Here is a 21,118-nt window from a genome sequence, read left to right as displayed (position 1 = left end):
TCACTTACTTCTGTTCTGTTATAACATTTTCTTCTTTCACTTGTTTTCTTTTGTTAAAAAACATGAAGGTAAGCTCAGGAACATGCATGTGTCTGGAGCAATATATGGCAGTTTTGCAAGAATGTTATCCATTTGCAAGAGCACTAGATGGCAGCGCTATTTCCTTATTTCCTGCAATTTAGTGCTCCAGACATCCACCAAGTTATCTCTTCAACAAGGAATATCATGGGAACATAGTTAATTTGATAATAATAAAAAATTGGAAACTTTTACAAAATATATGCTCTGTCTAAATCACAGGGTTTCATTTCCCTTTAATTTATTGTGCTGTTATACTGAATTATAACATCTTTGGTCATGAACACCAGCCGGCTCCTCAAATTCTGTTCCTTTAGGTACTCTTGAAGAGTAGTATTCGAACGTTAATTTCCTCCTGTTTCTATGTGTGTTACCCTTTCACTTTCTCTTTTTCGGTTGTCCATTCCCATAGTACTAATATACATAGTGAAATAGCAGAAATCTGCAAGACACTTTTACTGTTGAAGTGAATGACCCTATATATTCCTCTTGATTAGACATATATACACACTTACACACACACACTTACACACACACACTTACACACACACACTTACACACACACACTTACATACACACACTTACACATACACACACTTACACATACACAGACTTACACACACACACTTACACACACACACTTACACACACACACTTACACACACACACTTACACATACACAGACAGACATACACACTTACATACACACACAGACATACACACTTACATACACACACAGACATACACACTTACATACACACACAGACATACACACTTGCATACACACACAGACATACACACTTGCATACACACACAGACATACACACTTGCATACACACACAGACACACACAAACAAACACTTGTACACTACAAATAGGGTTTACATTAATGTTCAGTGTATTGTTTCTTATGCTTCTCAATAAAGATAGTTATTTAAAAAAAAAAAAAAAATAACTTGCAAATATGAAAGTTAAAATGATTTATTGTTGGAAAATGCTTTCTAAGCCTTGATAATTTTGACAGGGCACTGCTATGCCAGAATTTAGTTTATATAATGTAAAATAATGGATTCTTTAAATGGACATGAAACTCAAAAGAAAATCTTGCATTCAAGTAGAGCATACAATTTTAAACAACGTTACAATTTTCTTCATTCTCCTGGTATCTTTTGTTGAATGAGAAACCATGCACTATTTGTGTAAGTTGAGCACATTGGGTATATAGGTGCAGCCACCAATCAGCAGCTAGCTCCCATGAGCTCATTACTGCTCCTGAGCCTTCCGAGGGTATACTCTTCAACAAAGAATGAAGCAAATTTAATAGAAGTAAATTGGAAAGTTGTTTAAAATTGCATGCTCTTTCTGAATAGTGAAAATGTAATTTTGATTTCACTATCACTTTGAAGATGATTGTTCAATAATATATATGTAGTTCTTATCATTTTATGTTTATTTTTAGGTCATATGCGTGATCCGAACAACCAGCTTCATGTGATCAAAAATATAAAGATAGCAGTGAATAATATTGTCACTCAGTTACCACAACAAGGAGCAATTAGAAAACTATTAAATGATGTTGTTTCAACTTGTCAGCCTGCAGAGGGTTTAGTTCCCAATGTGATTACAGCAGGTGATTACGACCTTAACATCAGTGGTATGTATATAACCTTTCTCTTTTAATATGGTGCTGTTTGCAATACATCTTTTTGTTTTGCTCTTTACCCTCATGATTTAACAGCTTCTTTGGATTCTATTTAATTATAGAGAGTATTCACTAAATTAATAGTTTAAAACATTTAGTAGTATATGAAGCTAGTTAAAATTAAAGGGCCATAATACCCAAATCTTTAAACACTTGAAAATGATGCAGCATAGCTGTAAAAAGCTGATTAGAAAATATCACCTGAACATCTCTATGTAAAAAAGAAAGATATTTTACCTCAAAAGTTCCTCGGTAGCCACCTCCCATTGTAAAGGATTTCTAAGCAGCATTTTAGTCTGTCTGTCCTGGGACATCTGAAGGGACTAGCATCGTGCACTCTCATATTATTTCACCAATCAGGTAAAGGAAGCTTACTATGAAATCTCATGAGAGTTAAGTCAAATCTCATGAGATCACAGTAAAAGAGTTCATGACCTCAGCACTGCTGATGCTGATTGGCTGCTGTTCATTTCTTCATTTTTTTTAAATTTTTTTACCTGCAGCTGGGAGCAGCTGAGTATAACTTAGTAGAACTTACTCTGCTGAGCTGAGGAAATTGTGAGGTAAAATATCTTCCTTTTTTACATAGAGATGCTCAGGTGATATTTTCCTGTCAGCTTTTTACAGTTATACTGCATCAGTTTCAAGTGATTTAGCATATGAGTATTATGTCCCTTTAACATTTAACAAAAGGGCATTGTTTCTGAAACTGTAACCGGCCAGCGTTGAAGGATATGCCTGCCTAAGAACAGATGGTTCAAAGTAACCACTAATTCACTAGTCGTTCCTATCTATGGCTGTCCTAAAATTGTATCTGAGCGGGTTTTGGATGCACTGTGCTAATAGAGGTGTCTATTTTATTTTATTTTTTTATTTTTCTGTAAGTTTCAGGATAGACCAAATATTTTTAGATTAAATTGAAATTAAATAAAAAAATTTTACATTATTTGTTTGCTCCAGTAATTACTGTTGAAATCCCTTCACATGTCTGTAGCAGGTGTCAAGTCCTACAAAAAAAGTGTGGGAACTCATCAAGACTTCCACCCCCTCACAATTCGGGACACTGAACCCAAATTCTTTTGTGATTCAGATAGAGCATGCAATTTTAAGCAACTTTCTAATTTTACTCCTACTATCAAATTATTATTATTATTATCGGTTATTTGTAGAGCGCCAACAGATTCCGCAGGGAGTACAACAAAACAATTAGGGATCAAATGGGTAGAGGGCCCTGCCAAGAGTTGCACTGTTGTAGTCAGCTCTTAAGGTGATCTACAAACAGCTGGACTCTTAGGCTTATATGCTAGGGGGGTTCAGGGGATAGCAATGGAGGAGAGGAACTGGTATTTGGAAAGGTTAGTGTAGGTTGTATGCATCCCTGAACAGTAGAGTCTTTAGGGAGCACTTGAAGCTTTTAAATTGTCTTCATTCTTTTGGTATCCTTATTTGAAAAGCAAGAATGGACGTTTAGATGCCGGCCCATTTTTGTGAACAACCTGTGTTGTCCTTGCTGTTTGGAAAGCACCAATAAACAAGTGCTGTCCAAGGTTCTGAACCAACAATTGGCTGGCTCCTTCGCATAAATGCCTTATTTTTCAAATAAAGATAGCAAGAGAACGAAGAAAAATTCATAATAGGAGTAAATTAGAGAGTTGGTTAAAATTGCATGCTCTGAATGAATCACAAAAGAAAAAATTTGGGTTCAGTGTCCCTTTAAAAATAAATAAATATATATATATATATATATATATATATATATATATATATATATATATATATATATAAAGTGTGTGTATGTATGTATGTATGTATGTGTATATATATATATATATATATATATATATATATATATATATATATATATATATATATAAAAAATACACACACTGTATATATAAATTAAATCCAATGAAACTTTGAATGGTTGCCTTTGCCCCTGAGAATCCTCCTCTGTCACAAAGTCTCGCCCACTTAAAGGGACATGAAACGCAAAAATTTTCTTTCATGATTCAGATAGAGAATCACATTTTAATTTACTTCTATTACCTAATTTGCTTCATTGTCATGGTATCATTTGTTAAAGGAGCAGCAATGCACTAATGGCTTCTAACTGAACACATGGGTGAGCCAATGACAATCAAAATATATATATATATATATATATATATATATATATATATATATATATATATATATATATATATATATATATATATATATATATATATATATATATATATATATATATGCAGCCACCAATCAACAGCTAGAACCTAGGTTCTCTGCTGCTCCTAAGCTTGCCTAGATAAACCTTTCAGCAAAGGATAACAAGAAAAGGAAGCAAATTAAATAATAGAAGTAAATTGGAAATTTGTTTAAAATTGTATTCTCTTTCTGAATCATGAAAGAAAATTTTTGGGTTTCATGCCCCTTTAACCCCTTAATGACCACAGCACTTTTCCATTTTCTGTCCGTTTGGGACCAAGGCTATTTTTAAATTTTTGCGGTGTTTGTGTTTAGCTGTAATTTTCCTCTTACTCATTTACTGTACTCACACATATTATATACCGTTTTTCTCGCCATTAAATGGACTTTCTAAAGATACCATTATTTTAATCATATCTTATAATTTACTATAAAAAAATTATAAAATGAGGAAAAAATGGAAGAAAACACACTTTTTCTAACTTTGACCCCCAAAATCTGTTACACATCTACAACCACCAAAAAACACCCATGCTAAATAGTTTCTAAATTTTGTCCTGAGTTTAGAAATAATCAATGTTATCATGTTCTTTGCTTTTTTTACAAGTTATAGTGCAATAAATATGTCCCACTTTGCTATTTCCAAACCACTTTTCTCTTGTAAGGTGTATCCAGTCCACGGATCATCCATTACTTGTGGGATATTCTCATTCCCAACAGGAAGTTGCAAGAGGACACCCACCGCAGAGCTGTCTATATAGCTCCTCCCCTAACTGCCATATACAGTCATTCTCTTGCAACTCTCAACAAACATGGAGGTAGTAAGAGAGAAGTGGTGAAATGTAGCTGTTATTTTGCTTCAATCAAAAGTTTATTATTTTTAAATGTTACCGGAGTTGTACTATTTTGTCCCAGGCAGAAAAATAGAAGAATTTGCCTGTGATTTCTATGATCTTAGCAGGTTGTAACTAAGATCCATTGCTGTTCTCACACATGACTGAAGAGAGAGGTAACTTCAGCGGGGGAATGGCGTGCAGGCTATCCTGCTATGAGATATGTGCAGTTAATATTTTTCTAGAAGATGTGAATGTTAGAAAATGCTGCTGATGCCAAATTTATGTAAGGTAAGCCTCAATACAGTGATTTAATAATGACTGGTATCATGCTTACTTTCTGAGGTAATACTCTTTTATATTTACAATATAAAACGTTTGCTGGCATGTTTAAACGTTTTTATATATACTTTGGTGATAAAACTTTATTGGGGCCTAGTTTTTTTTCCACATGGCTGGCTTAAATTTGCCTAGAAACAGTTTCCTGAGGCTTTCCACTGTGTTACTATGAGTGGGAGGGGCCTAATTTAGCGCTTTTTTTGCGCAGTAACTTTTACAGACTGAGACATCCAGCTTCCTCCAGGAGTCCCCTGAATGCTATAGGACATCTCTAAAGGGCTCTTAGGCTTTCCAAAATCGTTTGTTGGGGAAGGTAGGCCCACAGCAAGGCTGTGGCAGTTTGGTGTGACTGTTAAAAAAAACGTTTTTTTGATCCGTTTTTTTAACTAAGGGGTTAATCATCCATTTGCAAGTGGGTGCAATGCTCTATTAGCTTATTATACACACTGTAAAAATTTAGTTTGATTTACTGCCTTTTTTCACTGTTTTTCAAATTCTGACAAAATTTGTTTCTCTTAAAGGCACAGTACCGTTTTTTATATTTGCTTGTTAACTTGATTTAAAGTGTTTTCCAAGCTTGCTAGTCTCATTGCTAGTCTGTACAAACATATCTGACATAGAGGAAACTCCTTGTTCATTATGTTTAAAAGCCATGGTGGAACTTCCTCTTAGAATGTGTACCAAATGTACTGATTTCACTTTAAGCAATAAAGATCATATTCTGTCTTTAAAAAATTTATCACCAGAGGAATCTGACGAGGGGGAAGTTATGCCGACTAACTCTCCCCACATGTCAGATCCTTTGACTCCCCCTCAAGGGACTCACGCTCAAATGGCGCCAAGTACATCTAGGGTGCCCATAGCGTTTACTTTACAAGACATGGCGGCAGTCATGGATAATACACTGTCAGCGGTATTAGCCAGACTACCTGAATTTAGAGGAAAGCGAGATAGCTCTGGAGTTAGACGAAATACAGAGCATACTGACGCTTTAAGAGCTATGTCTGATACTGCCTCACAATATGCAGAAGAAGAAGAAGAGCTTCTTTCTGTGGGTGATGTTTCTGACTCATGGAAGATGATGCAACCTGATTCTGATATCTCTACATTTAAATTTAAGCTTGAACACCTCCGCGTGTTACTCAGGGAGGTTTTAGCTGCTCTGAATGACTGTGATACAATTGCAGTGCCAGAGAAATTGTGTAGACTGGATAAATACTATGCAGTGCCGGTGTGCACTGATATTTTTCCAATACCTAAAAGGTTTACAGAAATAATTACTATGGAATTGGATAGACCAGGTGTGCCGTTCTCTCCCCCTCCTATTTTTAGAAAAATGTTTCCAATAGTTGCGACCACACGGGACTTATGGCAGACAGTTCCTAAGATGGAGGGAGCAGTTTCTACTCTAGCAAAGTGTACTACTATCCCTGTCGAGGACAGTTGTGCTTTCTTAGATCCAATGGATAAAAAGTTAGAGGGTTACCTTAAGAAAATGTTTATTCAACAAGGTTTTATCCTACAGCCCCTTGCATGCATTGCTCCTGTCACTGCTGCTGCGGCGTTCTGGTTTGAGTCTCTGGAAGAGGCTTTACAGGTAGCGACTCCATTGGATGACATACTTAATAAGCTTAGAGCACTTAAGCTAGCCAATTCTTTTGTTTCTGATGCCATTGTTCATTTGACTAAACTAACGGCTAAGAATTCTGGTTTTGCTATCCAGGCGCGCAGAGCGCTATGGCTTAAATCATGGTCAGCTGACGTTACTTCAAAGTCTAAGCTGCTTAACACTCCCTTCAAGGGGCAGACCCTATTTGGGCCTGGTTTGAAGGAGATTATTGCTGATATCACTGGAGGAAAAGGTCATGCCCTTCCTCAGGATAGGTCCAAATCAAGGGCCAAACAGTCTAATTTTTGTGCCTTTCGAAACTTCAAGGCAAGTGCGGCATCAACTTCCTCTAATGCAAAACAAGAGGGAACTTTTGCTCAGTCCAAGACGGTCTGGAGACCTAACCAGACCTGGAACAAGGGTAAGCAGGCCAAAAAGCCTGCTGCTGCCTCTAAGACAGCATGAAGGAACGGCCCCCTATCCGGTAACGGATCTAGTAGGGGGCAGAATTTCGCTCTTCGCCCAGGCATGGGCAAGAGATGTTCAGGATCCCTGGGCGTTGGAAATTATATCCCAGGGATATCTTCAGGACTTCAAGGCTTCCCCCCCCAAAAGGGAGATTTCACCTTTCACAATTATCTGCAAACCAGATAGAGAGAGGCATTCTTACACTGTGTACAAGACCTCCTAGTTATGGGAGTGATCCATCCAGTTCCAAAGGAGGAACAGGGACAGGGATTTTACTCAAATCTGTTTGTGGTTCCCAAAAAAGAGGGAACCTTCAGACCAATTTTGGATCTAAAGATCTTAAACAAATTCCTCAGAGTTCCATCATTCAAGATGGAGACTATTCGTACCATCCTACCTATGATCCAGGAGGGTCAATACATGACTACAGTGGATTTAAAGGATGCTTATCTTCACATTCCGATACACAAAGATCATCATCGGTTTCTCAGGTTTGCCTTCCTAGACAGGCATTACCAGTTTGTAGCTCTTCCCTTTGGGTTAGCTACAGCCCCAAGAATTTTTACGAAGGTTCTGGGGTCGCTTCTGGCGGTCCTAAGGCCGCGGGGCATAGCAGTGGCCCCTTATTTAGACGACATCCTGATTCAGGCGTCAAACTTCCAAATTGCCAAGTCTCATACGGACATAGTGTTGGCATTTCTGAGGTCGCATGGGTGGAAGGTGAACGAGGAAAAGAGTTCTCTATCCCCCCTCACAAGAGTTTCCTTCCTAGGGACTCTGATAGATTCTGTAGAAATGAAAATTTACCTGACGGAGTCCAGGTTATCAAAACTTCTAAATTCCTGCCGTGTTCTTTATTCCATTCCTCGCCCTTCGGTGGCTCAGTGCATGGAAGTAATCGGCTTAATAGTAGCGGCAATGGACATAGTGCCGTTTGCACGCCTACATCTCAGACCGCGGCAACTCTGCATGCTCAGTCAGTGGAATGGGGATTACACAAATCTACTAAATCTGGATCAAGAGACCAGGGATTCTCTTCTCTGGTGGCTATCTCGGGTCCATCTGTCCAAAGGTATGACCTTTCGCAGGCCAGATTGGACAATTGTAACAACAGATGCCAGCCTTCTAGGTTGGGGTGCAGTTTGGAACTCCCTGAAGGCTCAGGGATCGTGGACTCAGGAGGAGTCGCTCCTTCCAATAAACATTCTGGAACTAAGAGCGATATTCAATGCTCTTCAGGCTTGGCCTCAGCTAGCGACAATGAGGTTCATCAGATTTCAGTCGGACAACATCACGACACTGGCTTACATCAACCATCAAGGGGGAACAAGGAGTTCCCTAGCGATGTTAGAAGTCTCAAAGATAATTCGCTGGGCAGAGATTCACTCTTGCCACCTATCAGCTATCCATATCCCAGGTGTAGAGAACTGGGAGGCGGATTTTCTAAGTCGACAGACATTTCATCCGGGGGAGTGGGAACTCCATCCGGAGGTGTTTGCATAATTGGTTCATCGTTGGGGCAAACCAGAACTGGATCTCATGGCGTCTCGCCAGAACGCCAAGCTTCCTTGTTACGGATCCAGGTCCAGGGACCCCAAGGAAACGCTGATAGATGCTCTAGCAGCGCCTTGGTCCTTCAACCTGGCTTATGTGTTTCCACCGTTTCCTCTGCTCCCTTGTCTGATTGCCAAGATCAAGCAGGAGAGAGCATCGGTGATCTTGATAGCGCCTGCGTGGCCACGCAGGACTTGGTATGCAGATCTAGTGGACATGTCATCTTTTCCACCATGGACTCTGCAGCTGAGACAGGACCTTCTACTTCAAGGTCCTTTCAACCATCCAAATCTAATTTCTCTGAGGCTGACTGCCTGGAGATTGAACGCTTGATTTTATCAAAGCGTGGTTTCTCCAAGTCAGTCATTGATACCTTAATTCAGGCACGAAAGCCTGTCATCTGGAAAATCTATCATAAGATATGGCGTAAATATCTTTATTGGTGTGAATACAAAGGGCTACTCATGGAGTAAGGTCAGGATTCCCAGGATATTATCTTTTCTCCAAGAAGGATTGGAGAAAGGATTGTCAGCTAGTTCCTTAAAGGGACAGATTTCTGCGCTATCTATTCTTTTGCACAAGCGTCTGGCGGATGTCCCAGACGTTCAGGCATTTTGTCAGGCTTTAGTTAGAATCAAGCCTGTGTTTAAACCTGTTGCTCCACCATGGAGTTTAAATTTGGTTCTTAAAGTTCTTCAGGGGGTTCCGTTTGAACCTCTTCATTCCATAGATATCAAACTTTTATCTTGGAAAGTTCTTTTTTTGGTAGCTATTTCCTCGGCTCGTAGAGTTTCCGAGTTATCTGCCTTACAATGTGATTCTCCTTATCTGATCTTCCATGCAGATAAGGTAGTTCTGCGTACCAAACCGGGGTTTTTACCTAAGGTGGTATCTATTAAGAATATCAATCAAGAGATTGTTGTTCCGTCTTTGTGTCTTAATCCTTCTTCAAAGAAGGAACGTCTATTACACAATCTGGACGTGGTTCGTGCTTTAAAGTTTTACTTACAAGCTACTAAAGATTTTCGTCAAACATCTGCTTTGTTTGTTGTCTACTCTGGACAGAGGAGAGGTCAAAAGGCTTCGGCAACCTCTTTCTTTTTGGCTAAGAAGCATAATCCGCTTAGCCTATGAGACTGCTGGCCAGCAGCCTCCAGAAAGGATTACAGCTCATTCTACTAGAGCTGTGGCTTCCACATGGGCCTTTAAAAATGAGGCTTCTGTTGAACAGATTTGCAAGGCGGCGATTTTGTCTTCGTTTCATACTTTTTCAAAATTCTACAAATTTGATACTTTTGCTTCTTCGGAGGCTATTTTTGGGAGAAAGGTTTTACAGGCAGTGGTACCTGCCTTGTCCCTCCCTTCATCCGTGTACTTTAGCTTTGGTATTGGTATCCCACAAGTAATGGATGATCCGTGGACTGGATACACCTTACAAGAGAAAACATAATTTATGCTTACCTGATACATTTCTTTCTCTTGTGGTGTATCCAGTCCACGGCCCGCCCTGTCATTTTAAGGCAGGTATTTTTTAATTTTAAACTACAGTCACCACTGCACCCTATGGTTTCTCCTTTCTTTGTTTGTTTTCGGTCGAATGACTGGATATGGCAGTTAGGGGAGGAGCTATATAGACAGCTCTGCTGTGGGTGTCCTCTTGCAACTTCCTGTTGGGAATGAGAATATCCCACAAGTAATGGATGATCCGTGGACTGGATACACCACAAGAGAAATAAATTTATCAGGTAAGCATAAATTATGTTTTTTTTCAAAATTAGTGCTAGTTACATTGGAACACTGATATCTTTCAGGAATCCCTGAATATCCCTTGACATGTGCATATATATTTTTTTTAGAAGACATCCCAAAGTATTGATCTAGGCCCAATTTGGGGCGCGATCCGATATAGATCGTAGTTTGCGGCGCAAGCGAGGGAACCCGCGTCGCCCGCAGTTTCAGCTCGCAACTCGAGCTATCCCATATACGGCGCCGTCAGATGCTAACGTGCCGTAAGTCGGATAAACCAGCGATGTCCAGAAGTCTGCGCAAGTACAAATTTCTGACGTCGCCAGTGACTTATGGCACGTTAGAAACTGCCGGCGCCTACAAAACCTGACTAAAGTCTAAATCACCCGCACTGTCTAACACTCCTCCCTAACATAGCCCGACACGTCTAACCCTCTATCCGCTATCCCCCCTCACTAGCCTAACAATAAAATATGTATTAACCCCTAAACTGCCGCTCCCGGAGCCCGCCGCAACCTAATAAAGTTATTAACCCCTAAACCGCCGCCAGCTATATTAAATCTATAACCCCCTAAAGTGAGCCCCTAACACCGCCGCCATCTACCTTACCTACCCCCTAAAGTGAGCCCCTACCCCGCCGCTATCTATTTTAAAATTATTAACCCCTAATCTAATCCTCCTACCCCGCCGCCATCTATATTAAATTATTTAACCCCTAAAATACTAAACTATCCCTACCACTAAACCTAAGTCTAACCCTACAAATAGCCCTGAAAAGGGCTTTTTGCGTGGCATTGCCCCAAAGTAACAGCTCTTTTGCCAGCCCTTAAAAGGGCTTTTTGCGGGGCATGCCCCAAAGAATTCAGCTTTTTTGCCAGCCCTTAAAAGGGCTTTTGGCGGGGCTTTGTCACAAAGTAAACTGCTCTTTTTCCTACAATCTACATCCCCCTACACCGCGGCCACCTATAATAAATGTATTAACCCCTAATCTAATCCCCCTACACCGCCGCCAGCTATATTAACTATATTAACCCTAATTATATTAGGGTTAATATAGTTAATATCGTTATTATATTATATATATATATATATTAAGTATAATAACCCTATCTAACACTAACATCCTAACTAAACTCTTATTAAAATAAATCTAATATTAATATTATTAATTAAAATATTCCTATTTAAATCTAAATACTTACCTATAAAATAAACCCTAAGATAGCTACAATATAATTAATAATTACACTGTAGCTATGTTAGGGTTTATATTTATTTTACAGGTAAATTGTTAATTATTTTAACTAGGTATAATAGCTATTAAATAGTTATTACCTATTTAATAGCTACCTAGTTAAAATAATTACCCAATTACCTGTAAAATAAATCCTAACCTAAGTTACAAATACACCTACACTATCAATAAATTAAATAAACTACAAATATCTATCTAAAAATACAATTAAACTAAACTAAATTACAAAAAATAAAAAAAAGATTACAAGATTTTTAAGCTAATTACACCTATTCTAAGCCCCCTAATAAAATAAAAAAGCCCCAAAATAAAAAAAATTCCCTACCCTATTCTAAATTAAAAATAGTTCAAAGCTCTTTTACCTTACAGCCCTTAAAAGGGCCTTTTGTGGGGGCATGCCCCAAAGAAAACTGCTCTTTTGCCTGAAAAAAACACACAATACCACACCCCAACATTACAACCCACCACCCACATACCCCTAATCTAACCCAAACCCCCTTAAATAAACCTAACACTACCCCCCTGAAGATCTCCCTACCTTGTATTCACCCCGCCGGGCAGAACTCTTCATCCGATCTGGGCGATGTCCAATCAAGCGGCAAAGAAGAATTCTTCATCCCGGTGATGTCTTTTTTCCAAGCGGCAGCAAAGTCTTCTTCCATCGGGCAGCATTTTCCATCAAGCGGCATCTTGAATCTTCTCTTCATCGTCACGGAGCATCCATCCCGGCCGACGACTGAACGACGAATGAGGTACCTTTAAATTACGTCATCCAAGATGGCGTCCATCGAATTCCGATTGGCTGATAGGATTCTATCAGCCAATCGGAATTAAGGTAGAAAAATCTGTTTGGCTGATTGAATCAGCCAATCAGATTCAAGTTCAATCCGATTGGCTGAACCAATCAGATTGAAGTAGTTGCTAGTAGTGAAGGGGTTAATTAGGTAGCTTGCAGGGTTAATTTTAGCTTTAGTGTAGAGATCAGCCTCCCACCTGACACATCCCACCCCTTGATCCCTCCCAAACAGCTCTCTTCCCTCCCCCACCCCACAATTGTCCCTGCCATCTTAAGTACTGGCAGAAAGTCTGCCAGTACTAAAAAAAAAAAAAGGTATCTTTTATTTATTTTATTTTTTATATCATATTTATATATGCTGCTGTGTATGATCCCCCCCCCCACAAACAGCTCTCTAACCCTACCCATCTACCTTACTGGGAGCCATCTTGGGTACTGGCAGCTGTCTGCCAGTACCCAGTTTAGAATAAAATAGATTTTTTTTTTCTGTAGTGTAGCTTCCCCACCCTCTCCCAGATCCCTTAGATCCTTTTTTTTTATCCATTCTCCCCCCTTTTTCCCACTTATTAACATAAACTTTTTCTGTAGTGTAGCGGTTCCCACCCGCTCCCTCCCCGTGCACGACCCCGCCCCCCTCTAACTGAAAGAAGCCATCGATGGCCGTCCACCCGCCTCCCACATCGGCTCCCACCCACCAACGATTGTGGCCATCGATGTCCGGTGCAGAGAGGGCCACAGAGTGGCTCTCTCTGCATCGGAGGGGTAACAATTTTTATTGCAGGATTCCTCAATATTGATGCATCACTGCAATAACCGGAAAGAGTCTGGAACTGATCAGGATCGCTTCTACCGCTTTCCAAGACCAAGGACGTACACCGTACGTCCTCGGTCGTTAAGTGTATTTTTTTTATAGGACGTACTGCGTACGTCCTTGGTCCTTAAGGGGTTAAGGTGCAATAGTCCTATTTCTTCTGAGGGGAACTAAATAACCCCAGAGCCAGCCAGACAGAAATGTAAGCACCATGTGTTCCACACAGTGCAGTGTGTTCACACAGCAGCACTGCTGATGGGCTTGCATTTAGGGCTAGATTTATTAAAGCCCTATGGCTGCAAGTTCTCACAAGAACTTGCTCACCGTCATTTATCAAGCAGCGGTCACCAGACCGCCGCTTCCCTAACCTCTTTGCCACCTCTAATGTGGTGAAATTCAATCTCCTCGGTCTAGTCAGACCGAGGAGATTGACAGCTCCTGCCCGCACGTGATTGGCTGTGCGCGGGCAGGGGGCAGGATTGCACGCCAGCGCAAAATTGCGCTCGTGTGCAATGGTGAATACCTGCAGGTAATTTTGCCCCGCCACAGGCGAGCTGAGGCGTACAGGGGCGCGTATACGCACCCCTGTACGCCTCAGCTTTAATAAATCTAGCCCTTAGTGTTTTGTAGGAAGTGTTACTGCCCATTACTAGAGGGTTTCACTATCCCTCTTAGCAGACTGTGCTCCAGCTCCTCCCACCAACAGCAGCAGTGTTTACTGAAGTGTTTCTGATCTCTTTCCAGGGAAACTTAGTTCCTCCTGCAAAAATAGTGCAGAAACTCTGTTCCCATGCGTTTCTGCTCAACTGTAGCCTAAGTAAATATAAATCGGGAGGCTTATTTTGGAATCGAAAGACTCTGATACACTTATGGCTTGGCAAACACTGATGTCTGGAAATCACAAATGGCGTCACCACATAGTGTATCCTGGGGAAAACTGTGCACACACTGAAACCACTTAAAGGGACAGTATACACTAATTTTCATATAACTGCATGTAATAGACAATACTATAAAGAATAAGATGCACAGATACGGATATAAAAATCCAGTATAAAACTGTTTAAAAACTTTCTTAAAAGCTCTCAGTTTAGCTCTGTTGAAAAGGTAGATGGAAAGCCCACTGCAAGTGGGAAATAAGACACTCCCCCTTCTTTTGCATATGAAAAGACCATTTACACAAGCTGGAGAAGGTAGCTGACGGTATTCTCATAAAACTTTGCTCTAATTTTCAGACTCCTAACCAAGCCCCAATGTTATTTAAAAATAAGCAAAATTAAACCTTTTTTTAAAAAAAATAAACTTTATGGGCTTTATAACTAGATCATCTACAAAACATGTATGCAAAGAAAAATGAGTGTATAATGTCCCTTTAATGATGGGCACTCATTATTAAAATACACGTAACAAATGGTGTCTTTGTGTATACTGGACCCTCTGAATCATCCAGCTAACTCACTCCGGACTTGCAGCCAATCCTCAATAATATAGTTTATTAAATGTATCCAATGTAGATATTGCCAAATCAAACTGTATAAAACCATAAATCTGCTCAAACACAATGCAGTTTTCTGCCTGTGTTAGCAACTGTTCAGCCTTTTAATCAGCTGAATAAAATACTATCCAAAAGTACATTCTTTATATACACATACTTCCATAATTAGTCATGTAATCAATACCCCAAATGACCTCAAACATTATGTGCCTTAATAAATCCTTAATGTATCTGAATATGGAGCTATAAAATCCAGAACTATTTAAAAGGTGGTGCAAACAAGCATCCGTGGGACGTGTTTTCAGCTATTTTTCAGATAACTTTAGTGATTGCTCTTTTGTTTGCATTGAGGACTTTCCCCTAAGGATATTATAGTGACCAGTTTCTCTTTATATATGATTATCATAATAATCATTTTCTTTGTGTCTCACATCTTGACAAAGTGTGCTATCCTTATTGTGGTAGTGTGTCTATATAGATTGATATGCTAGCCTTTGTTTTTATTTTAAAAAAAAACACTAAACACTGATTGTTGTTCGTGACACAAAAAAATATACATTTAAAGGGACATGAACACTCAATCTATTCAGATAGAGTATACAATTTTAAACAATTTTCCAATTTGCTTCTTTTATCTAATTTTGCTTCATTCTCTCTTGGTATCCTTTTGTTTAAACAGCATACAAAGGTAGGCTCATGAGCAGCAATGCACTGCTGGGAGCTAGCTGCTGATTGGTGGCTGCACATATGTTTTATGTCATTGGCTCACTTGAAGTGTTCAGTTAGCTCCCAGTAGCGCATTGCTGCTCCTTCAACGAAGGATACCAAGAGAGTAATACAATTTCTCCAACATTGGTGTGTCCGGTCCACGGCGTCATCCTTACTTGTGGGAATATCTCTTCCCCAACAGGAAATGGCAAAGAGTCCCAGCAAAGCTGGCCATATAGTCCCTCCTAGGCTCCGCCCACCCCAGTCATTCTCTTTGCCGTTGCACAGGCAACATCTCCACGGAGATGGTTAAGAGTTTTTTGGTGTTTAAATGTAGTTTTTTATTCTTCTATCAAGTGTTTGTTATTTTAAAATAGTGCTGGTATGTACTATTTACTCTGAAACAGAAAAGGATGAAGATTTCTGTTTGTGAGAGGAGGATGATTTTAGCAGACAGTAACTAAAATCGATTGCTGTTTCCACATAGGACTGTTGAGATGAAGTAACTTCAGTTGGGGGAAACAGTTAGACTTTTCTGCTTAAGGTATGACTAGCCATATTTCTAACAAGACTGTGTAATGCTGGAAGGCTGTCATTTCCCCTCATGGGGACCGGTAAGCCATTTTCTTAGTCAAGCAAACAGAATAAAGGGCTTAATATGGGCTATAAAACTGGTAGACATTTTGATGGGCTAAATCGATTGCTTTATTTGGGCATTTTATACATGTTTATGCTGATAATTCACATTTATAAACTTGGGGAACGTTTTTTAACGGCAGGCACTATGTTAGACACCTTTTCCAGTCAGGGAGGGCCTTCCCAGTTGTAGGCTGAGCCTCATTTTCGCGCCATTACTGCGCAGTTGTTTTTGAGAGCAAGACATGCAGATGCATGTGTGAGGATCTGAAAGTAGCTGGAAAAGTTTCTAGAAGGCGTCACTTGGTATCGTATTCCCCTCTGGGCTTGGTTAGGTCACAGCAAAGGCTATAGCTGGGACTGTATAGGGGTTAAATATGTAAACGGCTCCGGTTCCGTTATTTTAAGGGTTAAAGCTCTGAAAATTGGTGTGCAATACTCTTTATGCTTTAAGACACTGTGGTGAAATTTTGGTAATTTTTGAACTATTCCTTCATACTTTTTCACATATTCAGTAATAAAGTGTTTTCTGTTTGAAATTTAAAGAGACAGTAACGGTTTTGTTTTAAAACGTTTTTTGTGCTTTATTGACAAGTTTAAGCCTTTTTAACATGTCTGTGCCTTCGGATAAGCTATGTTCTATATGTATGAAAGCCAATGTGTCTCCCCATTTAAATTTGTGTGATAATTGTGCCATAGCGTCCAAACAAAGTAAGGACAGTACTGCCACAGATAATGAAATTGCCCAAGATGATTCCTCAGATGAGGGGAGTAAACATGATACTACATCATCCCCTACTGTGTCTACACCAGTTTTGCCCACGCAGGAGGCCCCTAGTACATCTAGCGCGCCAATGCTTATTACCATGCAACAATTGACGGCTGTAATGGATAACTCCATAGCAAATATTTTATCCAAAATGCCTACATATCAGAGAAAGCGCGATTGCTCTGTTTTAAACACTGAAGAGCAGGAGGGCGCTGATGATAATTGTTCTGTCATACCCTCACACCAATCTGAAGTGGCCATGAGGGAGGTTTTGTCAGATGGGGAAATTTCAGATTCAGGAAAAATTTCTCAACAAGCTGAACCTGATGTTGTGACATTTAAATTTAAATTAGAACATCTCCGCGCACTGCTTAAAGAGGTGTTATCTATTCTGGATGATTGTGACAACTTGGTCATTCCAGAGAAATTAAGTAAGATGGACAAGTTCCTAGAGGTTCCGGTGCACCCTGACGCTTTTCCTATACCCAAGCGGGTGGCGGACATAGTGAATAAGGAGTGGGAAAAGCCCGGCATACCTTTCGTTCCCCCCCCTATATTTAAGAAATTATTTCCTATGGTCGACCCCAGAAAGGACTTATGGCAGACAGTCCCCAAGGTCGAGGGGGCAGTTTCTACTCTAAACAAGCGCACTACTATTCCTATCGAGGATAGTTGTGCTTTCAAAGATCCTATGGATAAAAAATTGGAGGGTTTGCTTAAAAAGATTTTTGTACAGCAAGGTTACCTTCTACAACCCATTTCGTGCATTGTTCCTGTCACTACAGCAGCGTGGTTCTGGTTCGAGGAACTAGAAAAGTCGCTCAGTATAGAGACTCCATATGAGGAGGTTATGGACAGAGTTCACGCACTTAAGTTGGCTAACTCTTTTATTTTAGATGCCGCTTTGCAATTAGCTAGATTAGCGGCGAAAAATTCAGGGTTTGCAATCGTGGCGCGCAGAGCGCTTTGGCTAAAGTCTTGGTCAGCGGATGTGTCATCCAAGACAAAATTGCTTAACATCCCTTTCAAAGGTAAAACTCTATTTGGACCAGAATTGAAAGAGATTATCTCAGACATCACTGGGGGAAAGGGCCACGCCCTTCCACAAGATAGGCCTTTCAAGGCCAAGAATAAGTCTAATTTTCATTCCTTTCGCAATTTCAGGAACGGACCGGCCTCTAATTCTGCATCCTCTAAGCAAGAGGGTAATGCCTCACTACCCAAACCAGCCTGGAAACCGATGCAAGGCTGGAACAAGGGTAAGCAGGCCAAGAAGCCTGCTGCTGCTAACAAAACAGCATGAAGGAGTAGCCCCCGATCCGGAACCGGATCTAGTAGGGGGCAGACTCTCTCTCTCTTTGCTCAGGCTTGGGCAAGAGATGTTCAGGATCCCTGGGCACTAGAAATAGTTTTTCAGGGTTATCTTCTGGAATTCAGGGAACTACCCCCAAGGGGAAGGTTCCACATGTCTCACTTATCCTTAAACCAAATAAAGAGACAGGCGTTCTTACATTGTGTAGAAGACCTGTTAAAGATGGGAGTGATACATCCAGTTCCAATAAAGGAACAAGGAATGGGATTTTATTCAAATCTGTTCGTAGTTCCCAAAAAACTTTCAGACCAATTTTGGATTTGAAGATCCTAAACAAATTTCTCAGGGTACCATCGTTCAAGATGGAAACCATTCGAACGATTCTACCCACTATCCAGGAAGGTCAATTTATGACTACCGTGGATCTAAAGGATGCGTACCTACATATTCCTATCCACAAAGAACATCATCAGTTCCTAAGGTTTGCCTTTCTGGACAAACATTACCAGTTTGTGGCCCTCCCATTCGGGTTAGCCACTGATCCAAGGATTTTCACAAAGGTACTAGGGTCCCTTCTAGCGGTTCTAAGACCGAGGGGCATTGCAGTAGTACCTTACTTGGACGACATTCTAATACAAGCGTCGTCCCTGTCAAAAGCAAAGGCTCATACAGACATCGTTCTGGCCTTTCTCAGATCACACGGATGGAAGGTGAACATAGAAAAAAGTTCTCTGTCTCCGTCAACAAGAGTTCCCTTCTTGGGAACAATAATAGATTCCTTAGAAATGAGGATTTTTCTGACAGAGGTCAGAAAGTCAAAACTTCTAAGCACTTGTCAAGTTCTTCATTCGGTTCCACGTCCTTCCATAGCGCAGTGCATGGAAGTAGTAGGGTTGATGGTTGCAGCAATGGACATAGTTCCTTTTGCACAAATTCATCTAAGACCATTACAACTGTGCATGCTGAAACAGTGGAATGGGGACTATACAGACTTGTCTCCAGTGATTCAGGTAGATCAGAAGACCAGAGATTCACTCCGTTGGTGGCTGACCCTGGACCATCTATCCCAGGGAATGAGCTTCCGCAGACCAGAGTGGGTCATTGTCACGACCGACGCCAGTCTAGTGGGCTGGGGCGCGGTCTGGTAATCCCTGAAAGCTCAGGGACTATGGTCTCGGGAAGAGTCTCTTCTCCCGATAAACATTCTGGAACTAAGAGCGATCTTCAATGCTCTCAGGGCTTGGCCTCAGCTAGCAAGGGCCAGATTCATAAGATTCCAATCAGACAACATAACGACCGTTGCGTATATCAATCATCAGGGGGGAACAAGGAGTTCCCTGGCGATGAAAGAAGTGACCAAAATAATTCAATGGGCGGAGGATCACTCCTGCCACCTATCTGCGATCCACATCCCAGGTGTGGAAAACTGGAAGCGGATTATCTGAGTCGTCAGACATTCCATCCGGGGGAGTGGGAACTCCACCCGGAGATCTTTGCCCAACTAACTCTATTATTGGGCATTCCGGACATGGATCTGATGGCGTCTCGTCAGAACTTCAAGGTTCCTTGCTACGGGTCCAGATCCAGGGATCCCAAGGCGACTCTAGTAGATGCACTAGTAGCACCTTGGACCTTCAACCTAGCTTATGTATTTCCACCGTTTCCTCTCATTCCCAGGCTGGTAGCCAGGATCAAACAGGAGAGGGCCTCGGTGATCTTGATAGCTCCTGCGTATGCAGACCTGGTGAATATGTCATCGGTTCCACCATGGAAGCTACCTTTGAGACAGGACCTTCTTGTTCAGGGTCCATTCGAACATCCAAATCTGGTCTCCCTCCAGCTGACGGCTTGGAGATTGAACGCTTGATTCTATCAAAGCGTGGGTTTTCAGATTCTGTGATAGATACTCTGGTTCAGGCCAGAAAACCGGTAACTAGAAAGATTTACCATAAAATATGGAAAAGATATATCTGTTGGTGTGAATCCAAAGGATTCCCATGGAATAAGAAAAATTCCTAAGATTCTCTCCTTTCTACAAGAAGGTTTGGAGAAAGGATTATCTGCAAGTTCTCTAAAGGGACAGATCTCTGCTTTATCTGTCTTACTACACAAAAGACTGGCAGCTGTGCCAGATGTTCAAGCATTTGTTCAGGCTCTGGTTAGGATCAAGCCTGTTTACAGACCTTTGACTCCTCCCTGGAGTCTAAATCTAGTTCTTTCAGTTCTTCAAGGGGTTCCGTTTGAACCTTTACATTCCATAGATATTAAGTTACTATCTTGGAAAGTTTTGTTTTTGGTTGCTATTTCTTCTGCTAGAAGAGTTTCAGAGTTATCTGCTCTGCAGTGTTCTCCGCCCTATCTGGTGTTCCATGCAGATAAGGTGGTTTTGCGTACTAAGCCTGGTTTTCTTCCAAAGGTTGTTTCTAACAAGAATATTAACCAGGAGATAGTTGTACCTTCTTTATGTCCGAATCCAGTTTCAAAGAAGGAACGTTTGTTACACAATTTGGACGTAGTCCGTGCTCTAAAATTCTATTTAGAGGCTACAAAAGATTTCAGACAAACATCTTCTTTGTTTGTTGTCTATTCTGGTAAAAGGAGAGGTCAAAAAGCGACTTCTACCTCTCTTTCCTTTTGGCTTAAAAGCATCATCCGATTGGCTTATGAGACTGCTGGACGGCAGCCTCCTGAAAGAATCACAGCTCACTCCACAAGGGCTGTGGCTTCCACATGGGCCTTCAAGAACGAGGCTTCTGTTGACCAGATATGTAAAGCAGCGACTTGGTCTTCACTGCACACTTT

The 21,118-nt window shown here is 40.7% G+C and overlaps 1 protein-coding gene across 2 annotated transcripts in view; it reads left to right on the top strand.

The window, feature by feature from the left end:
• Nucleotides 1–21,118, top strand: part of TRAPPC8 (trafficking protein particle complex subunit 8) — a 563,274-nt gene that overhangs the window by 11,268 nt on the left and 530,888 nt on the right. For both annotated transcript variants that reach the window (XM_053715000.1, XM_053715001.1), the window contains exon 2: nt 1,538–1,732. In XM_053715000.1, the coding sequence (XP_053570975.1) occupies nt 1,538–1,732 (195 nt within the window). The remainder of the gene's footprint in view (nt 1–1,537; nt 1,733–21,118) is intronic.

The sequence above is a fragment of the Bombina bombina genome, chromosome 5 (genome assembly GCF_027579735.1).
Source record: "Bombina bombina isolate aBomBom1 chromosome 5, aBomBom1.pri, whole genome shotgun sequence".
NCBI lineage: Eukaryota > Metazoa > Chordata > Amphibia > Anura > Bombinatoridae > Bombina > Bombina bombina.
Note: the sequence above shows the minus strand (reverse complement) of the source record. Positions and strands in the feature narration are given on the sequence as shown.